General features: G+C 36.7%; 2 protein-coding genes across 3 annotated transcripts in view; one reads left to right on the top strand and one right to left on the bottom strand.

The window, feature by feature from the left end:
- IGFBP7 (insulin like growth factor binding protein 7) overlaps nucleotides 1-2,962 on the top strand; it is a 93,891-nt gene extending 90,929 nt beyond the window's left edge. Inside the window, exons 3-5 of the mRNA XM_037829880.1 lie at nucleotides 731-847; nucleotides 1,436-1,562; nucleotides 2,689-2,962. Of these exons, the coding sequence (XP_037685808.1) occupies nucleotides 731-847; nucleotides 1,436-1,562; nucleotides 2,689-2,708 (264 nt within the window). The 3' untranslated portion in view covers nucleotides 2,709-2,962. The remainder of the gene's footprint in view (nucleotides 1-730; nucleotides 848-1,435; nucleotides 1,563-2,688) is intronic.
- Nucleotides 2,863-24,349, bottom strand: part of POLR2B (RNA polymerase II subunit B) — a 52,228-nt gene continuing 30,741 nt past the window's right edge. For both annotated transcript variants that reach the window (XM_037829878.1, XM_037829877.1), the window contains 9 exons: nucleotides 14,312-14,408; nucleotides 13,273-13,367; nucleotides 11,937-12,187; nucleotides 11,766-11,855; nucleotides 11,388-11,495; nucleotides 10,510-10,623; nucleotides 9,946-10,106; nucleotides 3,625-3,820; nucleotides 2,863-3,139 (listed from right to left, as the gene is read on the bottom strand). In XM_037829878.1, coding sequence (XP_037685806.1) covers nucleotides 3,050-3,139; nucleotides 3,625-3,820; nucleotides 9,946-10,106; nucleotides 10,510-10,623; nucleotides 11,388-11,495; nucleotides 11,766-11,855; nucleotides 11,937-12,187; nucleotides 13,273-13,367; nucleotides 14,312-14,408 — 1,202 coding nt within the window. In that variant the 3' untranslated portion in view covers nucleotides 2,863-3,049. The remainder of the gene's footprint in view (nucleotides 3,140-3,624; nucleotides 3,821-9,945; nucleotides 10,107-10,509; nucleotides 10,624-11,387; nucleotides 11,496-11,765; nucleotides 11,856-11,936; nucleotides 12,188-13,272; nucleotides 13,368-14,311; nucleotides 14,409-24,349) is intronic.

Raw genomic sequence — 24,349 nt, 5'->3', positions numbered from 1 at the left:
ATATCAATAAAATGAAGATTTAAAAAAAATTAAAAAAAATAATAAAGTGAAGGGAAATATTAGGATGGTATTCACTTTTGGCCTCAAACCAAGGACACTGAATTTCTTCTTAACCCATCCTTCTGAATCTGCTGACATGCGCAGGGGTAGGCAGCAAGTATTGTCATGAGAGACCAATGATAGCAGCACATATTTGACAGGTGTTTTGTTTCTTAGGTCTAAAGTATATTATTTTATTAATCCTTAGCCCTCAAGAACAAAGTAATGGTATTGGCTTTGGACTCAACCTACTACTTGCCAGTGATGAAGCTACTACGGGAAGATCCCCTGGACTTGTGCTCTCACTCAAGATTCCAAATATCAAACCTACCACTGAGTGACACAGTTTGTCAGAGTCACACATGGTTGGCAAGAAAAGGCCTAACACCTAAAAGCAGAATTTATAAGGGCATGGGTGATTAATGAGTCAGTAGCAGGAAAATATGGTGATGTGTAGTCCCCAAGCATGCAGAAAAAATATTAAAGTATATAAGTGTAGAGAGAAACTGGCAGGAAAAAATAAAAGAGGAGCTATGTTTTTAAAGTGTTCAGGAAAAGATAATACATGAGTAAATTGCTGAGGTTAATCCATTTAGAAAATGTTACGTACTGTGCAATTCTAGGAACGTGGCCACTTCTGAGTTGATGATTGAGTACAGAGAACTGGAACTATTTCCTTTTGTTTTTGCAGGTAAGAAGGGGTCACTATGGAGTTCAAAGGACCGAACTCTTGCCTGGTGACCGGGACAACCTGGCCATTCAGACCCGGGGTGGCCCAGAAAAGCATGAAGTAACTGGCTGGGTGCTGGTGAGTACCAAGAGGTGGCGCAGATTTCATTCTCAGTATTAGACACAAGCAGACCTGACATAGGTGCCCAGTGTGCTGCCATCCCAAAGTGGTTGTTCTTCCACATCTCTTTGGAACAGCCTGCCACGGGGTTGAAGACCCTCCTTCAGAGTGAACTAAAGGAAGAGCTGAGGTTTATTGGATGTTTTGGAAACAACCAATGAATAAACAGGAATTAAATTTTTTCCCTAAGAGTTCAAAAATAGTTTCTTGACTTTTGATACTCATGGATACTATGAAAAGTAGTTGGATCGTATGCCCTGTCAAGTTCTCCCTCAAATGGATATGTGTACCTACCTATCCAGTTTTTAACCTATGCAGTATGATCAAAAGTTGTTCATAACATTTCCTCAGAGCATGAATACTCCAGCACACCAAATATGGTAGCTCTGTAAAGTCTCTTTGCACAGTACTTGCACTACTTCTAGTAGTAGCTTCACTATGAATTCCCTGGTCATCTTAGGAAACTTATGAATAATGACCTAATTGAAGGCATTGGGAAAAGAGAAGACCACCACAGAGGAACTAAAAGATCTTTTTCTTTCACAGGTTTCTCCTCTGAGTAAGGATGATGCTGGGGAATATGAATGTCATGCATCCAATTCCCAAGGACAGGCTTCAGCATCTGCAAAAATTACAGTAGTTGATTCCTTACATGAAATACCAGTGAAAAAAGGTATGGAATAAATCTCACAGCCATTCAGAAGACTAGTGCTTTTGCTTAATAAAGACCAGAACTGAGTATGAAAGTATCAAACATAGCTATTGATGAATTTCCGTATTGTTAGCAATCCACAGTGGCATTAAGGATGCCATCAAAATGTAGAGCCCATGGCTCGAACAGAATACTTGGATGAGTGATGGAATGCCATTATCATGACATAGATGCTTTCACCTGACCTTACATGTAATTACAATTCAAAACTCAAACTTGACTGGAATGGCTTATATATCCCATAACTTTCTATCAACACAACATTTTTCCTTTGTGTTGTGACTATTATATTAAATTCCTATTTAAAAAGAAGTGTGTATGGGCAATTTTGGTCATTCGCTCTTAACTTTTATAAGAAAAAGCCAGAAAGGAGAATATATTGGCAAGTACCCAACTCTGTTCTGCCTCTACTATACTGCTCAAAAGCTTCCTCTTAAGCGCACATCATGATGGTGTCATAGCAATGCTACTTTACATTTATATAGTTCTAATAGAACTAAGTAAGTAAAAACTATATAACTATATAACCCCAAACTAAGAAGAGCAGAATTTATTTTCAGCATTTGTCAAACTGTTCCACTGTGAGGATGATTCAGCTCTGATACAAAAGGAAATACCAAGTAAAGATGCATTTGATCAGATTCTCTTCAAGCCAAGATATATAAAGCCAGGCAATGAAAACAGAACAGTTGCTAACAGCTGAATAATGTATTTGAGTCTCAGCTCTGCCACTAAGCATTCCACTTCAAATCTTGAATGAGAACTGGATGACACAGGAAAGTTACTTAACCTCTCTGGATCAATCTCAACTTGTTCATTTGAGAAATGTGCCCTTCCAGTTCTATGAAGTCCATCTCTTATGCATAGAACAGTATAGCAAAACTGTTTCCCACATCTAAATCACATAGCTCAGATTCCACAGAACATTCATCCGAGGCATGTATACAGTTACTCATATATCCTTTATCCTCACATTTTAATGTCTTCATTGTTTGGAAATACTAAATTACCTGAAAATTAAATAAATGTCAACCATGTCCATATATGTAACTAAATTTTGTCTTTTTCTTTTTTGTTTTGTAAACAGGTGAAGGTGCTGAGTTATAAACTGCAGAATGTATTGGTCTGCAAGCTTAAAGTAGTCATGGATAACTACAACTTCTGTTCTTGTCTAATAACCAGTTTCTTTTATTTCAATCTACTAACACTTTAGTTTTCTTCACTGGTTTTACACAGATATACAAAATAAAGACAACACATCAAGACTATCTGAAAAAATTTATTATTGTATATTTACAAAAGAAAAGCATGCATTATCATTAAGCAAAACAAATAAAATGCTTTCTCTCACAAAGCAATAACTATTTGGGTTTTTATTTTTAAGCCATATCATAGAAACAAAACACAAAAGACATTTACAAGTATCTTACGAGAATTTTTTAAAAGAGCTAAACACTCATCATTCGGGGTGCAATACTCATAGACATAAGTTCTTGAAACAACAGTTTGCATGCATAAGGCATTCGCACCAAAGAAATCTGAAAAGAAAAAACAAATAGTAACTAGTTGCTTGTGAAGTGACCCCACTTCTTTACCCCAGTAAAAGATAAAAAGACTTGCTACTGCAGATGATGAATAAATGAGTGGGCTGGTAACTCTCATCCTGCTACCTTAGATAATGGTTGTTCTTTCTCCTAACAGCCTTTGGTATTTCACCATTTCTGCCAGAAATAATTCATATTCACCCTCCTCAATGAAAAGGCTTAAGAAATACTATTTAAAAACTCCTTATATAAGGCTGTCTTATTTCTAAAACATCAACAGTTCAGAGAAACTGCCACACTAAAACTTAAACTGGTTTTTAGAAAACTTGAATTATTTTTTATCTTTTTCATCATTTAAAAACTAGGTGTTTTATCAAAATTGTGAAAATGCCAATCTGTTTCATTAATCTGCCTGGATGGTTAAACCAACATGATTATATCCTAAACAAATACCAACTGCCAATAAAGTCTACACGTACCTGAGTTTTATTCCGGCAGCCCCTACATTCATATGTATGGGTCCTGGTGTTAGCAATTGCCATTATTCCACAAAGATTGCAAACGTGAACCTGATAGGGATCTGATGCCTCAAACAACCTTTCCCTTAAAAACTGCGCTGCTCCATGGGCAATCTGGCAATCTCGTTCCATTTCTCCAAAACGCAGGCCACCATCACTGTTACAGGAAAAAGAACAGAATATTTTCTGCTTATTTTCTATTACAAGCACCACCTTAACTAATTGCGAAGGTACTAGTGAAGAACTAGGCTTTAATTTTTATACCCTAGCATTCTCTCTACACAGTGGGAAGGGAGAAGTGATGTGCACTAGAAGGTCCCCAAATGCAGTAAATGAGTACATCGTTTTCTTCATAAAAATACAATGAAGTACAAAATGGAGTTTCATCATGCTAGCACTTTACTTACCAAAATTCAACTGTGTGCAAAATGAATAATAATCAATCTAAATAAAGCAGTTTCTCCATGATTGCAATCAAGTATGAAATGATCAATGCATGTTGGCAAAAGCAATGGAAAGAACAGGTTAATGATTTTAGGTTTCCCCAGCACAGAAGGGAAATGCACTGCCCAGGTTATCAGGCAGGTGGATGGTGATAGCTTCCTTGACATTATTAATAAATAAAATGCATCAAATATGTTTAAATCAATGAATTTTTTATGGTACTACAAAAAAACAAAAATATCATTGGTCACCTCTGTAGGATGCTAGAGAACCAACTCATTATTTTGAAAAATGGTAAGTAAAGGGAAAAGATCAAGCATTTATCTTGCCTTTACAGTACAAACTATGTCACCAGGTAACCAAACAGTTAAGGAAACTAAGTTTCTCTCTATAAATTATTCCAGCTAATAAATGAAAAAGGAATGACAAAATTAGAATCTCACCACATAGCAATCACTATTTAAGGGCCTTAGGCAATGATCATTAAAAGCAGCAAAAATCACAAAAACAGACACAACCAGGTATTAGAAGTATATAATACCTCCTATGAAGTATTACTGCCACCCCCCCAAAATTCAAAAGCTAAATCTCGTCAAACCAATAGATCTATTCAGCTGTTTATAAGAAAAATAGGGGACAGAAGATGTTATAAACACCACAGGGGTGCACTCAGCACAATAGACTGTGAAACCCTCCAGGACAAACAATCCAGTTTCTTCAACAAATAAATTGCAGGAGGGGGGAAAAAAAAAATGTTGAAGGAGAACCTATAAATTTAAAAAAAAAAAAAAAAAAAAAAGGACTTAAGAAACAAAATGTATGTGATAACCAAGGATATTTGAACACTGGATATTAAATAATATTAATATTAAGGAATTATAACGGTACTATGGTTAGGGTTTTTCTTTTCTTTTTTTTTTTTTTAAATATTAAAGCCCTAATCTTTTAGAGCAGTAGTTTTTAAAGTGTGGTCTATGGACTCCATGAGGGCCAAAACTATTTTTATAATATTACCAACATATTATTTGTCTTTTACTGTGTTGACATTTGGTCTACTGGTGCAAAAGTGAGTAAAACTGCAGGCACTTTAGCACAAATCAAGGAAATGGGAACAAACTTTACTAGTAGTCCCAGTCTTCACTACCATACACTCCCAGTGAAGGAAAAACAAACAAACCCAGTTTCACTTAAAAATATCCTTGATGAAGCAGTAAAAATTAGGCATTTTATTAAATTTTGACCCTTCAGTAAATATCTTTTTAATACTCTGACAAAAGGGGAAGTTCTCATATAAGCCCTTCTGGTGTATACTAAAGTAAGATGGCTGACTTGAAGAAAAGCATTTGCACGATTCTGAAATAGTGACTTTTTTAATGGAGTATCTTTTTACTTGGGAAAAAAAAAACTGACAAAACAAATGTGGTATTTGAGATTAGGTATTTGTATTCAGCAAACATGTTCCTGAAAATGAGCAAAGTGACCCTTTCATTTCAAGGAATACAATTTAAAATTGACAATGATAAAAATGTGAGCTTTAAAGCAAAAATTGAATTTCGGAAAATCTGTATCCACCATGGGCCTGAGAACTTTACAGTATTTCAAGATTTCTCTGATGACATCAGTGATGATATTAACAAATGTGGATTTTTTCTGTATAATGAAATGTATCAACATTTTAAAACATATATAACTCATTGGACCAAAATTTTCTACCAAATGACCAATAATCATATTACAAATTATGCCTGGATAAAATATCCATTCAGGATGCAAGACAGACCTATGATTACTTTAACATAGTAAGAACAAAAAGTTTAATACAGCTTCAGATTCCACATCACAGCTAACCTTTAAGAAACTACCATTTGTCAAGTTTTGCTATATTATCAAAGAATATTCACATTTATCTGAAAAGTTTAAAATATTCCTCCTTTTCCAACCACATCTGTGTGAGATCAGATTTTCCTTTAGTATGTCAACCAAAATAAAATACCACAATGGAATGAATGTGGAAACAGATATAAGAATTCAACTGTCCTCAAATAAACCAGCTCATTAAAGAGATTCACAAAAATGTAAACCAATGTTAATCTCTTCACTAAGTTTTTCATGTGGAAAATATATTTATTTTCATTAAAAATGTTACTGTGAGGAAGAGGAGCTAAGATGGCGGCATAGAGAGGAGTGGAAGACTGTTAGTCCCCTCCGGAACAATCCATAAATGACCCAAAAACTAGTAAATAACTGGGAATAACTGCGGGGAGACAAGCATGACTGTCCACTCATCATCCACCAACCTGAATTGGGAGGAATGCCTGAGATCGCAGCATAAAATCTGTAAGTAAAACTGCAGACACGCACTGAGAGCCAAGAGCCGAAAGCCCAGAGCCCCTCCCTCACGGAAGCCTCACAGTGCTAGAGAGCAGCACTCTCTTAGCCCAGCTCTAACGGGGGTTTTAATGTCAACTGCTCAATACAGACAGCGAATCCTCAACAAGCAGACAGAAGCTTTTGGTGACAACTGACCCTGGGAGAGTCGGGGGACATATCTGTCTCAGGACGGGGAGCCCAGAGGATAGGGTGCTATCTCTGGCTGATGGGTGAACCTGGGAGATTTTCTGTCCTTTTCTCTATCTGTGCAGAAAACCTCAGCCATTTTCAGCCCACAGTGCTTTGCAGTAAGCGCTATATTTTCCACATAAACCTCAGCCATTTTAAAATCAAAACACTTTGACCAGCAGAGTCAGAGAAACAAAGAACTTATTGATATTTAGATGACCTCTCTGAAGGGGGCATAGGTTCCCAAGAGGAAAGGGAGGGGCCCACCTCTACTGCCTGCCTTACCAGGAACCAGACCCCAAAGCCTGGGGGAGGAGAGCCACAGGCCACACCCTCTTACACCAGCCGGTGACAGGCTGACAGGTGCACCTGCTAGGCAGAAAAGCACAGGTGTATCAATCCTCTAAGAAAAACCATCAGAGAAACCAGATACTGAATATTTCCTCCTTAAGTGACCTGAGCCTGTTCTCATCTCGGAAAACCTGATGGGGGTGGCCTAGGAGGTCAGATGCCTAGACAACGGAAAACTACAACCTACACTAAGAAAAACGAAGCTATGGGCCAGTCAAAGGAACAAATGTACACCTCAACTGAGATACAGGAATTTAAACAACTAATGCTAAATCAATTCAAAAAGTTTAGAGAAGATTTCGCAAAAGAGATAGAGGCTGCAAAGAAAACACTGGGCATACATAAGGCAGAAATTGAAAGTTCAGGACACAACACAAGAGATGAAAGACACAATGGAAACATACAACAGCCGATCTCAAGAGGCAGAAGAATACACTCAGGAACCGGAGAACAAAATACCTGAAAGCCTACATGCAAAGGAGCAGATGGAGAAAAGAATGAAAAAATATGAGCAACATCTCGGGGAACTTAAGGATGAAACAAAGTACAAGAATGTATGTATCACTGGTGTCCCAGAAGGAGAAGAGAAGGGAAAGGGGGCAGAGGCAATAATAGAGGAAATAATCCATGAAAATTGCCCATCTCTTATGAAAGACATAAAATTACAGATTGAAGAAGCGCAGCGTACTCCAAACAGAATAGATCTGAATATGCCTACACCAAGACACTTAATAATCAGATTATCAAATGTCAAAGACAAAGAGAGAATCCTGAAAGCAGCAAGAGAAAAGCAATCCATCACATACAAAGGAAGCTTAATAAGACTATGTGCGGATCTCTCAGCAGAAACCATGGAGGCAAGAGGGAAGTGGTGTGATATATTTAAGATACTGAAAGAGAAAAACTGCCAACCAAGAATCCTATATCCAGCAAAGCTGTCCTTCAAATATGAGGGAGACCTCAAAATATTTTCCAACAAACAATGAGAGACTTTGTGAACAAGACTCCTGCCCTACAGGAAATACTAAAGGGAGCACTACAGAGTGGTAGGAGAAGACAGGAGCGTGTGGTTTGGAACACAATTTTGGGAGATGGTAGCACAGCAATGTAAGTACACTGAACAAAGATAATTATGAATACGGTTGAGAAAGGAAGGTTGGGAGCATGTGAGACACCAGAAGAAAGGAGGAAAGATAAAGAATGGGACTGTGTAACTTGGTGAAATCTAGAGTGTTCAACAATTGTGATAAAATGTACAAATATGTTCTTTTACGAGGGAGAACAAGCAAATGTCAACCTTGCAAGGTGTTAAAAATGGGGAGGCATTGGGGGAGGAATGCAATCAGCATAAACTAGAGACTGTAACTAATAGAATCATTGTATTATGCTTCCCTTAATGTAACAAAGGCAATATACCAAGGTAAATGCAGAATAGAGTGCAGGATAGGGGAGGCATGTTAGACACTTGACATTGGTGGTGTTGTCTGACTCTTTACTTTGATTTAAGGTTACTTTTCTTTTTGCTACTTCCTAGCTGTCATTTTTTTTCCTCTTTCTTTTGCCTCTTTACCTTCTTTGACTCTCCCTCCTGCCTTGTGGAAGAAATGTAGATGCCCTTATACAGATAGGGGTGAAGGTGGAGAACACATAAATATGTGACCATATAGAGAACCATCAATTGTTTACTCAGGATGGAATGTATGGTGTATGAACAAAACCATCTTAAAAAAAATGGGTTGATGACAAAACCTCAAGGGCAATATACTGAGTGAAATAAGCCAGACACATAAGGACAAACATTGCAGGGTCTCACTGATAAGAACTAATTATAATATGTAAACTCACAGACATGAAATATAAGGTACCAAAATATAGGATGAGGCTTAAGAATGGGGAGTGGTTGCTTAGTATGAGCAGAATGTTCAACTAGGGTGAACTTAAATGTTTGGAAATGAACAGAGGTGTCAGTAGCAAGATGTGAGAATAACTAACAGTGCCGAATGATGCGTAAATGAGGTGGAAAAGGGAAGCTCAGAGTCATATATGTCACCAGAAGGAAAGTTGGAGGTCAAAAGATGGGAATGTATAAAACTGAATCCTATGGTGGGCAATCTCTTCCATGAACCAGAACAAATGTATGACAATACAATTAGAAGTTAATAATAGAGGGGCATATAGGGAAGAAATATATACCTATTGCAAACTATATACTACAGTTAGTGGTATTTCAACATTCTTTCATAAACAGTAACAAATGTACTATACCAACACTACTAGTCAACAACTGAGGGGGGTTGGTTAGGGATATGGGAGGATTCGAGTTTCCTTTTCTTTTTTTTCTTCTGTTTTCATCTTTCACTATATTTCTTGTCTGGAGTAATGAAAAAGGTTTCTAAAAATTGAACAAAAATTAAGTGTGGTGATGGATGCACAACTGTATGAGAGTACCAGGGGCAAATGATTGTACACTTTGGATCTCTGGATAATTGTATGGTATCTGAACAATCCCAATAAAAATTTAAAAAAAAAAAAAATGTTACTGTGTTAACCTGTAATGGATTTCTTAATGTTATTTTTAATACATTAATAAATATTTAAAATTTTCTCAGCTTTAATTTCTAATTGATAAATATTGATAGATGTAATACAAAGTTCTTGGGGACTGATCAAAAAATTTTGAGAACTGCTCTTCTATAAATAAATGATAAACATATAGGCTTTGCTTAAAAATAATCTGTGGTTAGTGGGAGAGGAGAGATGGATGAACAAGATTGGCCATGAGTTGACAAATGTTGAAATGGGGTGACAGGGACATGGGGGTTTATTATGTCATATATTTTCTACATTTTCTATAATAAAAGTACAAGTGTGTGGGAAAACATTTTCCAAAATAGTGGTGGTGGTAATGACCAAAGCTGCAGCACTCACCGCGATCTACCCTCCATGGGCTGTCTATTAAGGATCTGAATAGGTCCCCTGGCACGAGAATGAATCTTATCATCTACCATATGCTTCAAACGCTGGTAATAAGTGGGGCCAATAAAAATTTGTGATGTGATTTTTCGACCAGTGAACCCATTGTACAGGACCTGAAACACACAGGTTTTAATAAAATATTAAACAAATTCAAAGAATATATGCACATGTACCATATGCTTCCATTTATATAACCATTAAAATAAACTCATCTATATTATCAAAAGTCAAGACAGTGGTTAACTTGTGGGGGAAGGTAGGGACTGGAAGAAGGCACACACGAAGACTTCTAGGCCTAGAAGGGTTCTAGTAATTTTCTTTTCCTCATCTGGGTGCTAGACCCACAGATGTTTTCACATTTGTGAAAATTCATCAAGTTGCACACTTATAATTTGTGTGCATATCTGAAGTATGTGTTATACTTCAACAAAAGACTTAATTTTTTTAAAAAAATGTAACTACACACATACAAAAAAGAATACAAGCAACAAATTACTAATGTAAACACAAACATACCTCATTTCCTCTGAGATGATAGCCATAATCAGATAAAAGATTAGAAATCTTCTGCACATTAACAGCATCATTAAATGGAGTGGCATCACCAATTTCACCCTTGTTAGCTGATACCTTTAAAAAACAAAATAGTCTTTAAAATGCTTCTTCCTACTGTCTCCCCTTAGCAATTACATATCAATAAAAATACATTCAATGAAAAAATCCTTTCTTCTAAAGGGAAGGATTCTGAACTTAAAATCCACATGGATATGGAAAGCTGTGATATCTTCAGGTTAATTTTATTAATACATTACACAAAATATTTATCACAAACTAATTTAACTAAAAAAAAAAAAAACACAGCTCAATAATAAGCCTTCAAAAATACAACATGGTTGATCCATGTAAGGTAAAAAGACTGAGATTCCCAAATATTTCCTATGGCTCAAGTAAAATGACATTTTAATACCCTAAAATTAAGCCATCCTAGTTTTTGATTGTAGCCATTCTACCTTAACAAGATCCACAAAAATCGGGAGCCTCCACTGAAAAGATGAACACATAACTTATACCAGTAAAATAACCAAGCTCACACTGAACTAACCATTAATGAATTAACTCTTCATCTATGGAAAAGAACCAGTCAAAAGGATGACCAGATATGTATGTAGAGGCTGGACGTAACACATTTTACAAACTTCTGACATAGCCTTAACTCTGAAAATTTCTTTAAAAGAAAAAATAGAAAATAGTCATAACCAATTTTGAAAACAGAAAAATAAGTATCTTACTAGCCTTTCCCAAAGTAGCTTGACTCAAAAAGGAGAAAATCACCTATCATCATTTTTTGAGGAAACATCAATTTGGAGCCTCTAATTTTAAAGAAAATCTCTTACCTTCCCTTGAAGACATTCAATCAAGTGACCAATCGTCATACGAGAAGGGATGGCATGGGGATTTATGATGATATCAGGAGTGATACCTTCACAGGTGAAAGGCATATCCTATAAGATAATTTTAAAAAGAGACTTAGACACTCAAATCTCTTACTCTTAGCTATGGACCAAACAACTAGAACAGACTCCAGTTGAACTTTTCTATTTACTAAATTGTGTTCAACACGCTCAATGGTATATTCATATACTTATTCAACTCTAAAATTACAGAGTCAAGCCTTTATCACCATTGGGCTTTTAAGTTAAAGCAAAATTTGATCTAATGAAATGTTCAACAAAATTTTAGGCTAGGGGTGAAGGAGATAAAAAGATACTTACCTCTTGTCTATACTGAATACCACAAGTTCCCTTTTGACCATGTCGACTAGCAAATTTGTCTCCAATCTGTGGAATTCTAACAGAGCGTACCTGAAGTCACATAAAAATCAGTTAGTTAAGTCTTTATGGTTTACTTCCCAAAAATAGCTCCATCAACAAAGCTATACTCACTCTTATTTTACAAAATTTATATCCTTCCTGGTTAAGAGTCACCATAACCTGATCCACAATACCCGTCTCACTAGTTCTGAGAAAAGTGCTACAGTCTCTCTTGGTATAGCGTCTATTAGTGCTCTCCAGTTCATCTTCATTTTCAGGCAAGGTGACTGTTTTTCCTATAATAACATCATCTCCTGATACACGAACCCCAGGAGCTATCAAACCATCATCATCCAGCTTGTCATAAATAGCATGCCTCATACCTGCAAAGCAACAGACATGGAATGTTTTGAAATGGTATTCAAGATATCACATAATTCCCAACAAAGATTTAAAAACTACACAAATCAATCAGTTCCAAGTCAGAGAAAAATTCATGGGAATCTCTAACATCAGTGTTTAGTAATAATATAATGCTCTTATTCCAAATATTACAAACTACTCTGAACTCTGTGCAATACCACAGTATAAAGAAGAAGGAAAAAAAGTAACACTGGATTAAGCACTGGAAAATAAAATTTTCCCATGACAGACATTTGCTGGTTGGCTTTGAATAAATAAATGTCTTGCCATCTTCTGATCTCTGTATTATAAGCGAAGTATCTATGCCCTTTACACACATCCTTCACAGAAATTTTGATTTTCATTTTATATAATCTTAACTCCACTGGTATCAATTCACACTACAAAGAACCACCCACTGGAAAAGGAGTTACAGGAAAATGCCTAAGGAAACAAAAACATTTTACTTCATACAAGGCTATTAGGAGTCAAAACTACAGCAGAGATACCCCATTTCCCTGGGACATCCCATCCAACCTACTGTATATGTAGTTTTGAAGTGTCAGTGAAAATAAATAACTAGAAAATAAAAATAAAAATAAAAGTTTGAATTTTCCAGAAGAAAAAAGTTAAATATAAATATAATTATTTATATTTAACTGTTTACAAATACTTCAGCTGAACAAATATTATGATCAAACCACATACTAAGAGCCAACCTGGGGAGCAGTAGAGTTCCCATGCAAATGTATAAACTAAGGGACACAGTACAAGTGAGAATGAGGTTGTGAGGTATGTCTCATGAAATTACATGGCTTCTCTGACTTCCTAAATATCTTCCACAATGCAAGACCTACCAGGAAGGAAGGTCTACAGCAAGTCCATTCCTAGATGCAAATACTTTTAGCTAAAATACATATTTTCTTTATGAATTCTAAGAATTCATAACAAGAAGATATATTCCTGCATGGGTGAAAAAAAAAAGTATAGAACCCAGCAAACTTAATTAGGAAAGCCATATTAAGTTAACTTTGAATTTCATAAGTTAAATGTCAGTAGCACTTACCCTGGCATGTTTCACGTGTAGGCTTCTCAAATACTTCTTCCTGATCAAATCCTTTTTTAGACTCCTGTTCTTTGTAAGAACGATAGAAAACGGACCTAAAAACAAATGGTTCTAAAGGTAATTTCTATTTTCCTTTAATAAAAGGGCATACAATAGAACAGAAAATTTCATTCCATTGATATCTGAAAGACAATTTAAACCAAGAATTTGAGACAAAGGTAACTGTATAGTAAAGTAAAATTCTAAATGCTATCACATCGGCTGCACATGTATTTGACCTATAACTTTAAAACAGCTGGAATTATATGTGAGAAGAGGGAGAGACCTAAGGTCAATGAGTCCAACACCCTGTCCAATGCACCAATTTCTTCCATAGCAACTCTGAAAGATGGTCACCCAAGATCTATCTGAACATTTCCAGTGAAAAGTTTTAGACATTACCTATGTCTAACTATTGGTCCTAGTCCTATACTCTAAAAATACACAGGAAAAAAACATTTATTCCCTCTTCTGAATTCCCAGTTTTTTAACCAACCTTAACATACCATGGATTTGAGATCAATCTGTATGTCAATATTATTCTCAAATTGAAGTATAATAGAAAAAAGAGCAAGGAAAATAAAATTTTAACATTAGTTATTTATAGTTCTAAGATAATTGGTTTAATTTTATTTCTTCTTTAGACTTTTCTACATTAGCTAAATGCAAACATGTATTTGCTTACAAAAATATAAAAACAAACCAAAAAAGACTCAAAATGTTAGCATGTGAAAATCCTGAAATATTCAAGGAGCAGGATCTTCAGCTCTTTGTGACCATCACAAGGCCTTCTGTTTTCTGGAGCAGGGCATTGATTTCACCACACTAAACTGTATACAGGCAGCCATACAGAAGCATGCATTTTTGGGCATTCATAAAACTTCAAGACCACCAAAATGTTTCAAACAGGAAAATGAAACCTATTTTTAAAGAACTTTTTGGATTTAAAAAAAAGTATTTCCACTGTATCCATGTTTTGACAAATGTTATTAAAACTGACCTGAAAAACCCTCGGTCTACAGCTGAACGGTTCATAATAACAGAGTCTTCTTGATTGTATCCAGTGTATGATGCAATGGCCACAATTGAGTTGATACCTGCAGTGAATTTAAGAATGTACATTAAATCATCATCTGGTTAACAAAGAAAAACTGCCCCTTTCTTTTAAATCAATTTTATTTAATCACATTTGCCACAGATACTTGAGTGTTCTCTTCATGGTAACAAAGTCTACTCCTGCAACAGCAATCTGTGAGGTAACTACTGTGATGTCTAAATGTTTAATAGAAGCAAACCTTCATCTAGTCATTCCCAATATAGCCATTCTTGCAATCAGTGATTAAATATACAGGTCACCTCATATTTACAGTGACTCCCCAAACCAAGTTTCATTATCCTCATAGTAACCCTGCTTTATAAGCAAAATAAGCATCATATTCTCATAAATGAGAAAGAGCTAATTAAATAATTTATCCATGATCCCAAAACTAGTAAGTGATAGGTTCAAGTCTTGTCTCCTGATTACTGGTTTTAGGTTTGAGCCTAGTACTAACCTATTCCTTTTCCCAGCCCTGCTGCTACAGATCCTCTCCATATGCCACCAAAAATGTCAACACCATCTTCCCCACCACAATATTATTCTTAGTTGCTACTACCAAAACTACTCTTGGTGAGACCATATAGAAAGTAATGAGTATTAGAGAAGGAAGAAAAAAATTAGAAACATACTATAAAATAGTACATTCTAATATAAGAAACTGTCAAATGTGAAATAGCAATTAAGATAATTCATATATATCATAAGCAAATCATCAGATTATCCAAGAATTAAAATACACTCAATTCTAAAGCTACAGTTAACACAGATCTTACAATAATCATTTCAAATGTGGAGTATAAAAAATTATGACTACAGAATACAAAAGAACCAAAATTTAGAAGACTGAATGTTTGGGTTGTCTGAATTCTGATAAATAGTTCACATTTTCCTGCTTAAAGCTAATTCACTTAAAAAAACAAAACCCACCCTACATGAGAAGACACACCATTCATTTTCCCCTTTAGGTGTACAGTGGGAGTGCAACAGTAAGTACAACAAGTAGAGAGCTGCAGGCCACAGATGGTGGCAACTGCTGAAACATTAATGCCCTGCTGATCTGGGTCTGGAACATTAAAGTCACATTCCCTCAAGCCTCTGATTCCCAAAAACTCCCAACCCAAGGTAGGAACACAGCTGGAGGAAGAGATACATGCAAAGGGCAGGCCCTCTTCCCTGACAACTACATTTGCTTCTTAAAAGCGCTGGCTGTTGTGCCATACAAACCATTCCCTAGCTATTTTTAGCACTAAGGTAAATTCTAAAGTAATGCTAAGGTAGCTGACTCCAGGTTTGTGTAATAAGGTCCAGATTGCACATCACAAATTACTATCTAGAAGGCAAGCTTGAATAAGCAAACAAGTTGTGTTTGGTTTCAAGAGGGCTTTTTTGTTTTTATTTTTAACTTATTAGGTGATAACATTTAAAAAGTAAATTTACACCAAAGATTGGATTTCCAATTTTTCTTGAAAAATCTGATCTGGCAACATAGGGTTTGCACATACACATCACAACCACAGCTTCAGCCAAGTAGGGCTAACCCCATTAGAAAGGCAAACCTCTCTCCAACTCATCAACTACTCACCAGTCCTGCCTGAAACTGTAGGAATTTGAGTGTTGCAGCCCTGTTGAACAGTTAATACTAAACAGTTTTTGCTAAATATAATTCTGACCGCTCTCTAAGGAAGAAGGATCACAGTGACAAAAAGTCATTGGTTCTTCTGATTAACTTGAAAGGTTTGTGTATTCAAATTCAGGAGCAGAAAGAGCTTAAAATGCACTATGTAGGGTAAGGTGGTAGCAGGGAGTGTGAAATTATCCAAGGTGTCTGAGAGGCTGAGCCCTTCCTGAGAAAAGCCAGAGAGGAAGCCCGCCCAAACAGGCAGCAAGAACAGTGTTCAGAGATCAGAAATGTCAAATAGGCATTCCTCAGGTATGCTTCCTTGAAATCTGAAATATTTCCTCTAAGAAATCTTTAGTAACATCTATATTGTTCACTGTGCCGGTTTGAATGTATTATGTCCCCTAAATGCCATTATCTTTGATGTAATCTTCTGTGGGCAGACATTTCAGTGTTGATTATATTGCAATTCTTCGAGTGTTTCCGTGGAGATGTGCCCCACCCAACTATGGGTGATGACTCTGACTGGATGATTTCCATGGAGGTGTTACCCTACCCATTGAGGATGGGTCTAAATTAAATCACTGGAGCCATATAAATGAGCTGACAAACAGAAGGAACTCAGTGCAGCTGAGAGTGACATTTTGAAGAGGAACCACAGCAAGAGGGACACTTTGAAGAATGCACAGGAGCTGAGAGACGAGCTGCAGATGAGAGACAGTTTGAAGATGGCTGTTGAAAGCAGACTTTTGCTCTGAGAAGCCAAGAGAGGAGAAACACTCCAAGAGAAACTAAGAGTGACATTTTTTAGGAAATGTAGCCTAGAGAAGAACGTCCTGGGAGAAAGCCATTTTAAAACCAGAACTTTGGAGCAGACACCAGCTAACAGAGGCTTTCTGAACACCACTGGCCATCCTTCAGTGAAGGTACTTGATTGCTGATGTGTTACCTTGGACACTTTATGGCCTTAAGACTATAGCTGTGTAACCAAATAATCCCCCTTTATAAAAGCCAATCCATCTCTGGTGTTTTGCATTCTGGCAGCATTAGCAAACTACAACATTCACCATGCTTTTATTTGTGAAAATTCTTTGGAGAGAACCAAAAGAACTGTTGTGTTTCACACAGTCAAACAATATAATGCAGGGAAAACACATAAAGATGTAAGACCCTGAAGGCAGAAGGGACCTGAAAAGAATTCACAGAAATCTCAGAGTGCAAAAAAACTTCCTGAGGGCATGGACTTAGGAGGTTTGATGTGATCTACTGCTGGGGAAGGTTCAGTGACTGCTGTGTGATACATGGAACAGACAAAATGCTTTCATCATGTCCTCACATCTTGGTGGAGCACTGCCTATGCCCCCACCTCTTTTCCAGGTGAGGCAGACTATAGGTGCTCAACTCTCTCAGCCCCTGTAAGGTTTTCCTATCTCTCTCATGACAATCTCCTGCGCACTCACATAAGCTACATTTACTAAAGCTCAGGATGCAACCCCTTCCACTCTACAAACTTTATTCAAGATATCTAGGTAAGCCTGAGAGCTCAGTTAAATTTAGATAAAAACGTGTGCTGGAGAAGATGTGGTGAGAGAGAAATTCACTTCCCTACCAACAGAGAAATTCACTGTTGGTAGAGAAGTAGAATGGTGCAGAATCTCTGAAGAGCAGTGTGGTGGTTCCACCAGAAGCTAAGTATAGGGATGCCATAGGATTCTGCAACCCTGTTATTTGGTACATACTTGGAAGAACTGAAAGCAGGGACATGAATAGACCCTTACACACTGGTGCTTAGGGCAGCAGTATTTGCAATTTGCAATGAAGGGAGATGGCCTAAGGGCCCATCAACTGGTGAACGGAGGGGCAAAATGTGGTGTATACATATAACAGAATATTGAACAGCTGGAAGAAGGAATGAAGTCATGAGGCATGCAACTAGGTGAATGAACCTTGAGGACATTATGTTGAGCGAAACGAAAGGACAAATATTGTGAAGCCTCACTAATATAAACTTACTATAATGAACAAATGCTGAGAATTGAATTAGCATAAATACCAGGGGATAGAATATGGACAAAGATTGGGCAATCAACAATGCAGGAGTGTGGAGTGCTCAGTGAGGCTTGTTGTAAAAGTTCACAGATTGTAGTGTATGGATGAGTGGAGAAATGGGGATAAAAACTAAAGGACAGGTGGGGTGGGATGGGGGGATGATTTGGGTGTTCTTTTTTTCACTTTTGTTTTTTATTCTTGTTCTGGTTCTTTCTGATGTAAGGAAAATGTTCAGAGATAGATTGTGGTGATGAATGCATAACTATGTTATCATACTGTGGACAGTGGATTGTATACCATGGATGATTGTATGGTGTGTGAATGTATTTCAATAAAACTGAATTTAATGAAAAAAAAAGAAAAAAGAAAAAAAAAAAAAAAGCATGAGGCCAATATATATATGTATATCCAAAAATATGTTAAGGAAAAATAGCAAGATGCAGAAAGTGTCTAGCATGCCACTACAGCAAGAACTCCTTTTGCACAAACTCGACACACGCAAGTTCAGATGTATGCGACTGGCAATCAAAAAAAATAAAGGCAGAGAGAATTCAGATTTAAAAAAAAAAAAAAAAAATTCATAGATTGTAAGCTCTTACAGCAATCACATCTATTCCTGAGTTTTGACTTTTATTTAAAAGATGTTTATTTGGTACAAAATCTATATTCTCTGTAGCACACTTTCTAATATAAGCAGTATGGTCAGTTTACTTAAACAAAATGGTTACATGGAACTGAGAATGAGGAATGAGATCTTGTTATTCTGTACAGGTTAATATGATACCCCGATACACCCCAGAGTACTCTGGACAAAAAATTAAAAAGTATTTGCAAAGTCCTCTTTAGGACTGGAGGAAAATGTAGAAATATTAAACTTCCTCACCTGGGGAATTCCTGATACTCCCACAAGCAATAGGAAAACCCAATTTAAAAAGTCAAGCCCTTGATCTTGGGGCTTACCCTTATGAAACTTATTCTTGCAAAGGGAAGCTAAGCCTATTTATAATTATGCCTAAGACTATTTCTAAATTCTGAGATGCTGAGCTCTTTGTGTATAACTTGTTTCGTCCCTGGAACTTCGGGTATCCATGTGACATGACACCTGCGACTCAGAGCCAGAGTTCAGCAGTTACGAATGTCAGCATTACCCCATACAGCAAATATTAAAAAGGCTGAAAAAAGAGACCAGACTTCAATTAGAGATATGAACCAAATCAGACTAAAGGGTAAAGGACGATATTGATGGTTTAGAACTTCAATGCCTGTGTCAGACCAAAGGAAGAGATGTTTATTTGGTTCAAAATCCATATTTTCTGTAGCACACTATATAATTTAACTTGTATGGTCAGTTTTCTCAAACCCCAAAATTACATGGAACTTTGAATAGGGAGTGAGATCTCATTGGTTTGTAAGTTAGTGTGAAGCCTCGATACATCCCAGAGTAATTTGGGCAGAGAATAAAAATGTATTTGCAAAATCCCCTTGAGGGACTGGGGGAAAATGTGGAAATATTAAACTTCGCCACCTTGGGAATTACTGACATTCTCACAAGCATTAGGGACTACTAATTTAGAAGGCCGAGCTCTAGATCTTGGGGCTTGCCCTTATGAAGCTTGTTACTACAAGGAAAAGACTACTTATAATTGTGCCTAAGAGTCACCCCCAGAGAACCTCTTTTGTTGCTCAAATGTGGCCTCTCTCTCTAAGCCAACTCAGCAGGTAAACATATTGCCCTCCCCACTATGTGGGACATGACTCCCAGGGGTGTAAATCTCCCTGGCAATGTGGGACATGATTCCTGGTGATGAAACTGGACTCGGCATAAAGGGACTGAGAAACACCTTCTTGAACAAAAGGAAGAAGAGACATGAAATTAAATAAAGATTCAGTGGCTGAGAGAGTTCAACTGGAGTCAAGAGGACATTCTGGAGGTTATTCTTACGTGTTACATAGATAACTTTTTTAGTTTTTAGTGTATTGGAATAGCTAGCAGGAAATACCTGTAGCTGTTGAACTGCAACCCAGTAGCCTTGATTCTTGAAGATGATCACGTAACTATATGGCTTATATGGTGTGACCGCGTGACTGAAACCTTGTGACTCAAACTTCCTTTATCCAGTGTATGGACTGATGAACAGAAAAATGGGGACAAAAAGTAAACAAATACGCACACTTTAGACAACCCTTTTTAGGTTCTAAAGAATTGGGGTAGCTGGTGGTGGATACCTGAAACTATCAAACTACAACCCAGAACCCATGAATCTCGAAGACAGTTGTATAAAAATGTAGCTTATGAGGGGTGACAATGGGATTGGGAAAGCCATAAGGACCACACTCCACTTTGTCTAGTTTATGGATGGATGAGTAGAAAAATAGGGGAAGGAAACAAACAGACAAAGGTACCCAGTGTTCTTTTTTACTTCAATTGCTCTTTTTCACTTTAATTATTATTCTTGTTATTTTTGTGTGTGTGCTAATGAAGGTGTCAGGGATTGATTTAGGTGATGAATGTACAACTATGTAATGGTACTGTAAACAATCGAAAGTACGAAAAAAAAAAAAAAAAAAAGCCAGGATAAATAGAAAAGGCAAAATAAGATGGGAGGGATAAGTTCAGACATAAAAATATCACATTAAATATGACTGGGTTAAGTTCATGGATGAAAAGAGAATCTTAGATTGGAATTTTAAAAATCTAGTTATTACAAGAGACACATCTAACATAAAATCACCTAAGAATACTGAAAATAAAGTGATGGAAAAGGTATTCAAATTAAGGTGAATGAACCGATGTGTAATTATATTGAAACCAAACAGAATTCAAGAAGGCCTAGAAAATGGACCTAGCCAGTAGCAGTGGGCATCTCTGATTTTAGATAATGATATTTAAGCATCATTTCCCTCTCAAAGAAACCAGAGCTCACTCATTGAAAGGCTGTTATAAAAAGTTTTTTATAACAGAAAGCTAAAGACTACAGAGAATGTGAATTGATTTAGGGACCAACTTGAAGAGACTCCCATTGGCTAAAGATGTGAAAATTTTGCATTAATGAAAATAATAACTGCAGTGGATTAAAAAACTTCAAAAAAAAAAGTAAACAAATAATAGGGAGGGATGGGGGGATGGGATGTTTTGGGTATTCTTTTTTACTTCAATTTTTATTCTTATTCTTTTTTTTTTCTGTAATGAAAATGTTCAAAAATTGATTGTGATGAATGCACAACTATGTAACAGTACTGTGAACTGACTATACACTTTGGATGGCTGTATGGTATATAAATATATCTCAGTAAAATTGAATTTAAAAAATTTTTTAACTTTTTTTTAAATTATGCCTAAGAGTCACCCCCAGAGAACCTCTTCTGTTGCTCAGATGTGGACTGTCTCTCAGCCAATTCTGTAAATAAACTCACTACCCTCACCCCCTATGTGGGACATGATTCCCAGGGGTATAAGTCTCCCTGGTAACGAGGGACAGGATTCCCAGGGATGAGCCTGGCCCTGGCATTGGAGGATTAAGAATGACATCTTAACCAAAAAAGGGGAAAAGAAATGAAACAAAATACAGTTTCAGTGGCTGAGAGATCTCAAATAGAGTCAAGAGGTCAATCTGGAGGTTATTCTTACATATTATATAGATATTCCTTTTTAGTTTCTAGTGTATATAATAGCTAGAAGGAAATACTTGAATCTGCTAAACGGTAATCCAGTAGACTTGATTTTTGATGATAAATGTATAACTGTATTATACTTACCGTGTTACTGTGTGACAGTGAAAAACTGGTGACTGGCACTCCATTTAACCACTGTATGGGCAGATGAGTAATAAAATAATGACAAAAATATATACATAAATAATAGGGGGAATAAGGGATCTGGGATGGTTTGGGTGTTCTTTTTTATTTTTTTTTTCCTTTATTTTGAAATAATGAAATGCTCAAAACTTGATTGTGGCAATGAATGCACAACTATATGATGATACTGTGTGCTATTGATTGTGTAATTTGGATAGATTATATGGTGTGTCAGTATAACTTTAAAAAACTGCATTTAAAAAATTTAGGTAAAAACGTAAACTTCAAATCATGTTCCTAATATTTTTCCTCTTAGCTTCAAAGCCCAAACTCAAGAAGCACGTAATGAAGAAAAAAGAGCACAAGAAAGGGAGATGGAGGGGAAGAAAGCCTGCTTCTAGTCAAAAATGGGGGGAATAAAAAACCCTTAACAGGATAAGCTTTGAAATTGATGGGTCAACATTTTTAACTTCCATGTATTTAGGTGTAACCTTGGACAAATAACTTAATCTTTCTGATCCCATTTCCACATTTGTAAAATGGGGATCTCACAACCACCGCTATTACTAACCAGCTAACGTTTACTTCTCCCTCACTAAATTGTCAGCAGTGAGCCATGAGTTTTAAGTGTATTTAACCATTTAATCATCACAAAAGCTTTATAAGGTAGGAAATATTATTATTCTCATTTTGCAAGTGAAGAAAGATCACGAAGTTTTTATGATGCTTAGAGACAACCTTGGATGCTGTTTTGCACAAGGCTGGATGCTCAATAAGTATTAGTAACTGTGTTAAAAAAAAAAAAAAAAAAAGAAAAACTCTCTATGAGCTCAAGGACTATAAACGTGAAATATAGGATTACAACTCACCTGTCAGCCACGTCCAGGCACACCCATGAGAAAACCTTTCCGCCATTTTCTCACCACCCACTTCAAGCTCAGCCTAGCACTGAGGCTCTTAAAGTCCCTTGATTCAATTAAAATCAAGGCTAACTTTCATCATAAGGATCTTTGCTCCCAGAGGATCTGTTGACCAAGGTATCATAGTATACCACAGAAATAGGAATTATCATAATCAAAAGAGATATTCCTTGAAATAGCATAGTTAGCCCCTTCCCCTCCTGGTCAAGGCTCAGAAGTCAGCCAGCACAACTGGCATGTTTGGCAGAACCAGGGCCAAGATGGTCAGGAGTTTGGTTACACTGGTATATTGAATAAATAAGTATACTGAGGGCAGTGAAAGCCAGCTGTTTCACTGTCAGAAAATGGAATTCTAGAATAAACCTTAAGTTGTTGGGTTGGGCTGGGATGGAAGGTATTGGTGTGAATGCAAGATTCTTTAATATTTATAGAAATAAAAATAGGTTGTGTGTGTGTGTGTGTGTGTGTGTGTGTGTGTGTGTGTGTACACTTTCCAACTCTGTCAGCTGAAAGGACCTAGAAACTATGACATTCTAGTAGTAGCAATCAGCCCACCTCGCCACCAGATTTTGGTTTCGGAATGCTCCACTAAAAGGAGGAATTCCTGAATCCAAGGTTAGGGCAGGGAAAGTACAAGATGAGGCAAAACGTAACCAGTGATTAAGGAATGATGACGACCTAACAGGAGTCATCTTGAAGGCACACCCACTAGCCAAATCTGGGGAAAACTGAGCACCAAAACAGACAACAACAGCAACAATCATGAAGGCTAAAACTAATGTCTCAAAGTTTGACAAGGAGCAGGAACATCATCTCAAAGTATCTCCCCACAAAGAAGCACCCCACTTACTACTTATTATTTACTAACAAATACAAAATACTTACAATAAAGAAAAAATGGAGAAACTTGGCGAACATCATCTGAATCACATGATAAAAGTTAAAAGTCACTAATAATAGGACAAATAGACAGCATGTGCCTGATATGATGCACTGAAAATAGAGCATCATTTCTGTGCAAGTCCTGCCAAAAATTCATAATCTGAATATAATCTTGAAGAAACAACAGTCAAACCCAAATTGAGAGACAATGTACAAAGTAACTGGCCTGGGCTCTTCAAAATGGCAAGGTTATGAAAGACAAGGAAAGACTAAAGAACTGTTCTGATTGAAGGAGACTAAAGAGACATGCAACTAGAAGACTTGCAATGCATGATACTGGATTGGATACTGGATCTATACAGGACATTACTGAGACAAGTGGCAAAATGTGGACTGGGGACTACAGACTAGGTCTTCTGATTGATGGCTGTACTATGGAGAAGGTGCTTGTTTTTAGGAAACGTACACTGAAGAATTAAGGAGTAATAATGTGGCTTCATGTATGTAATTTACTCCCAAATGACTCAGGAAGAAAGAGGAAAAAAGAAAGAGAGAAAGGGAAAGAACAGGGGAAGTGTAAAATGCTAACTAGAAAATCTGGATGAAGGGTATATAGGAGTTCTTTGTACTAGTCTGACAACTCTTCTCTAAGTTTGAAATTATCTGAAAATAAAA

The sequence above is a fragment of the Choloepus didactylus genome, chromosome 3, assembly GCF_015220235.1.
Source record: "Choloepus didactylus isolate mChoDid1 chromosome 3, mChoDid1.pri, whole genome shotgun sequence".
NCBI classification, from domain to species: Eukaryota; Metazoa; Chordata; class Mammalia; order Pilosa; family Megalonychidae; genus Choloepus; species Choloepus didactylus.
The sequence above is the reverse complement of the archived record's forward strand: the minus strand, read 5'-3'. Positions and strand labels throughout refer to the sequence as shown.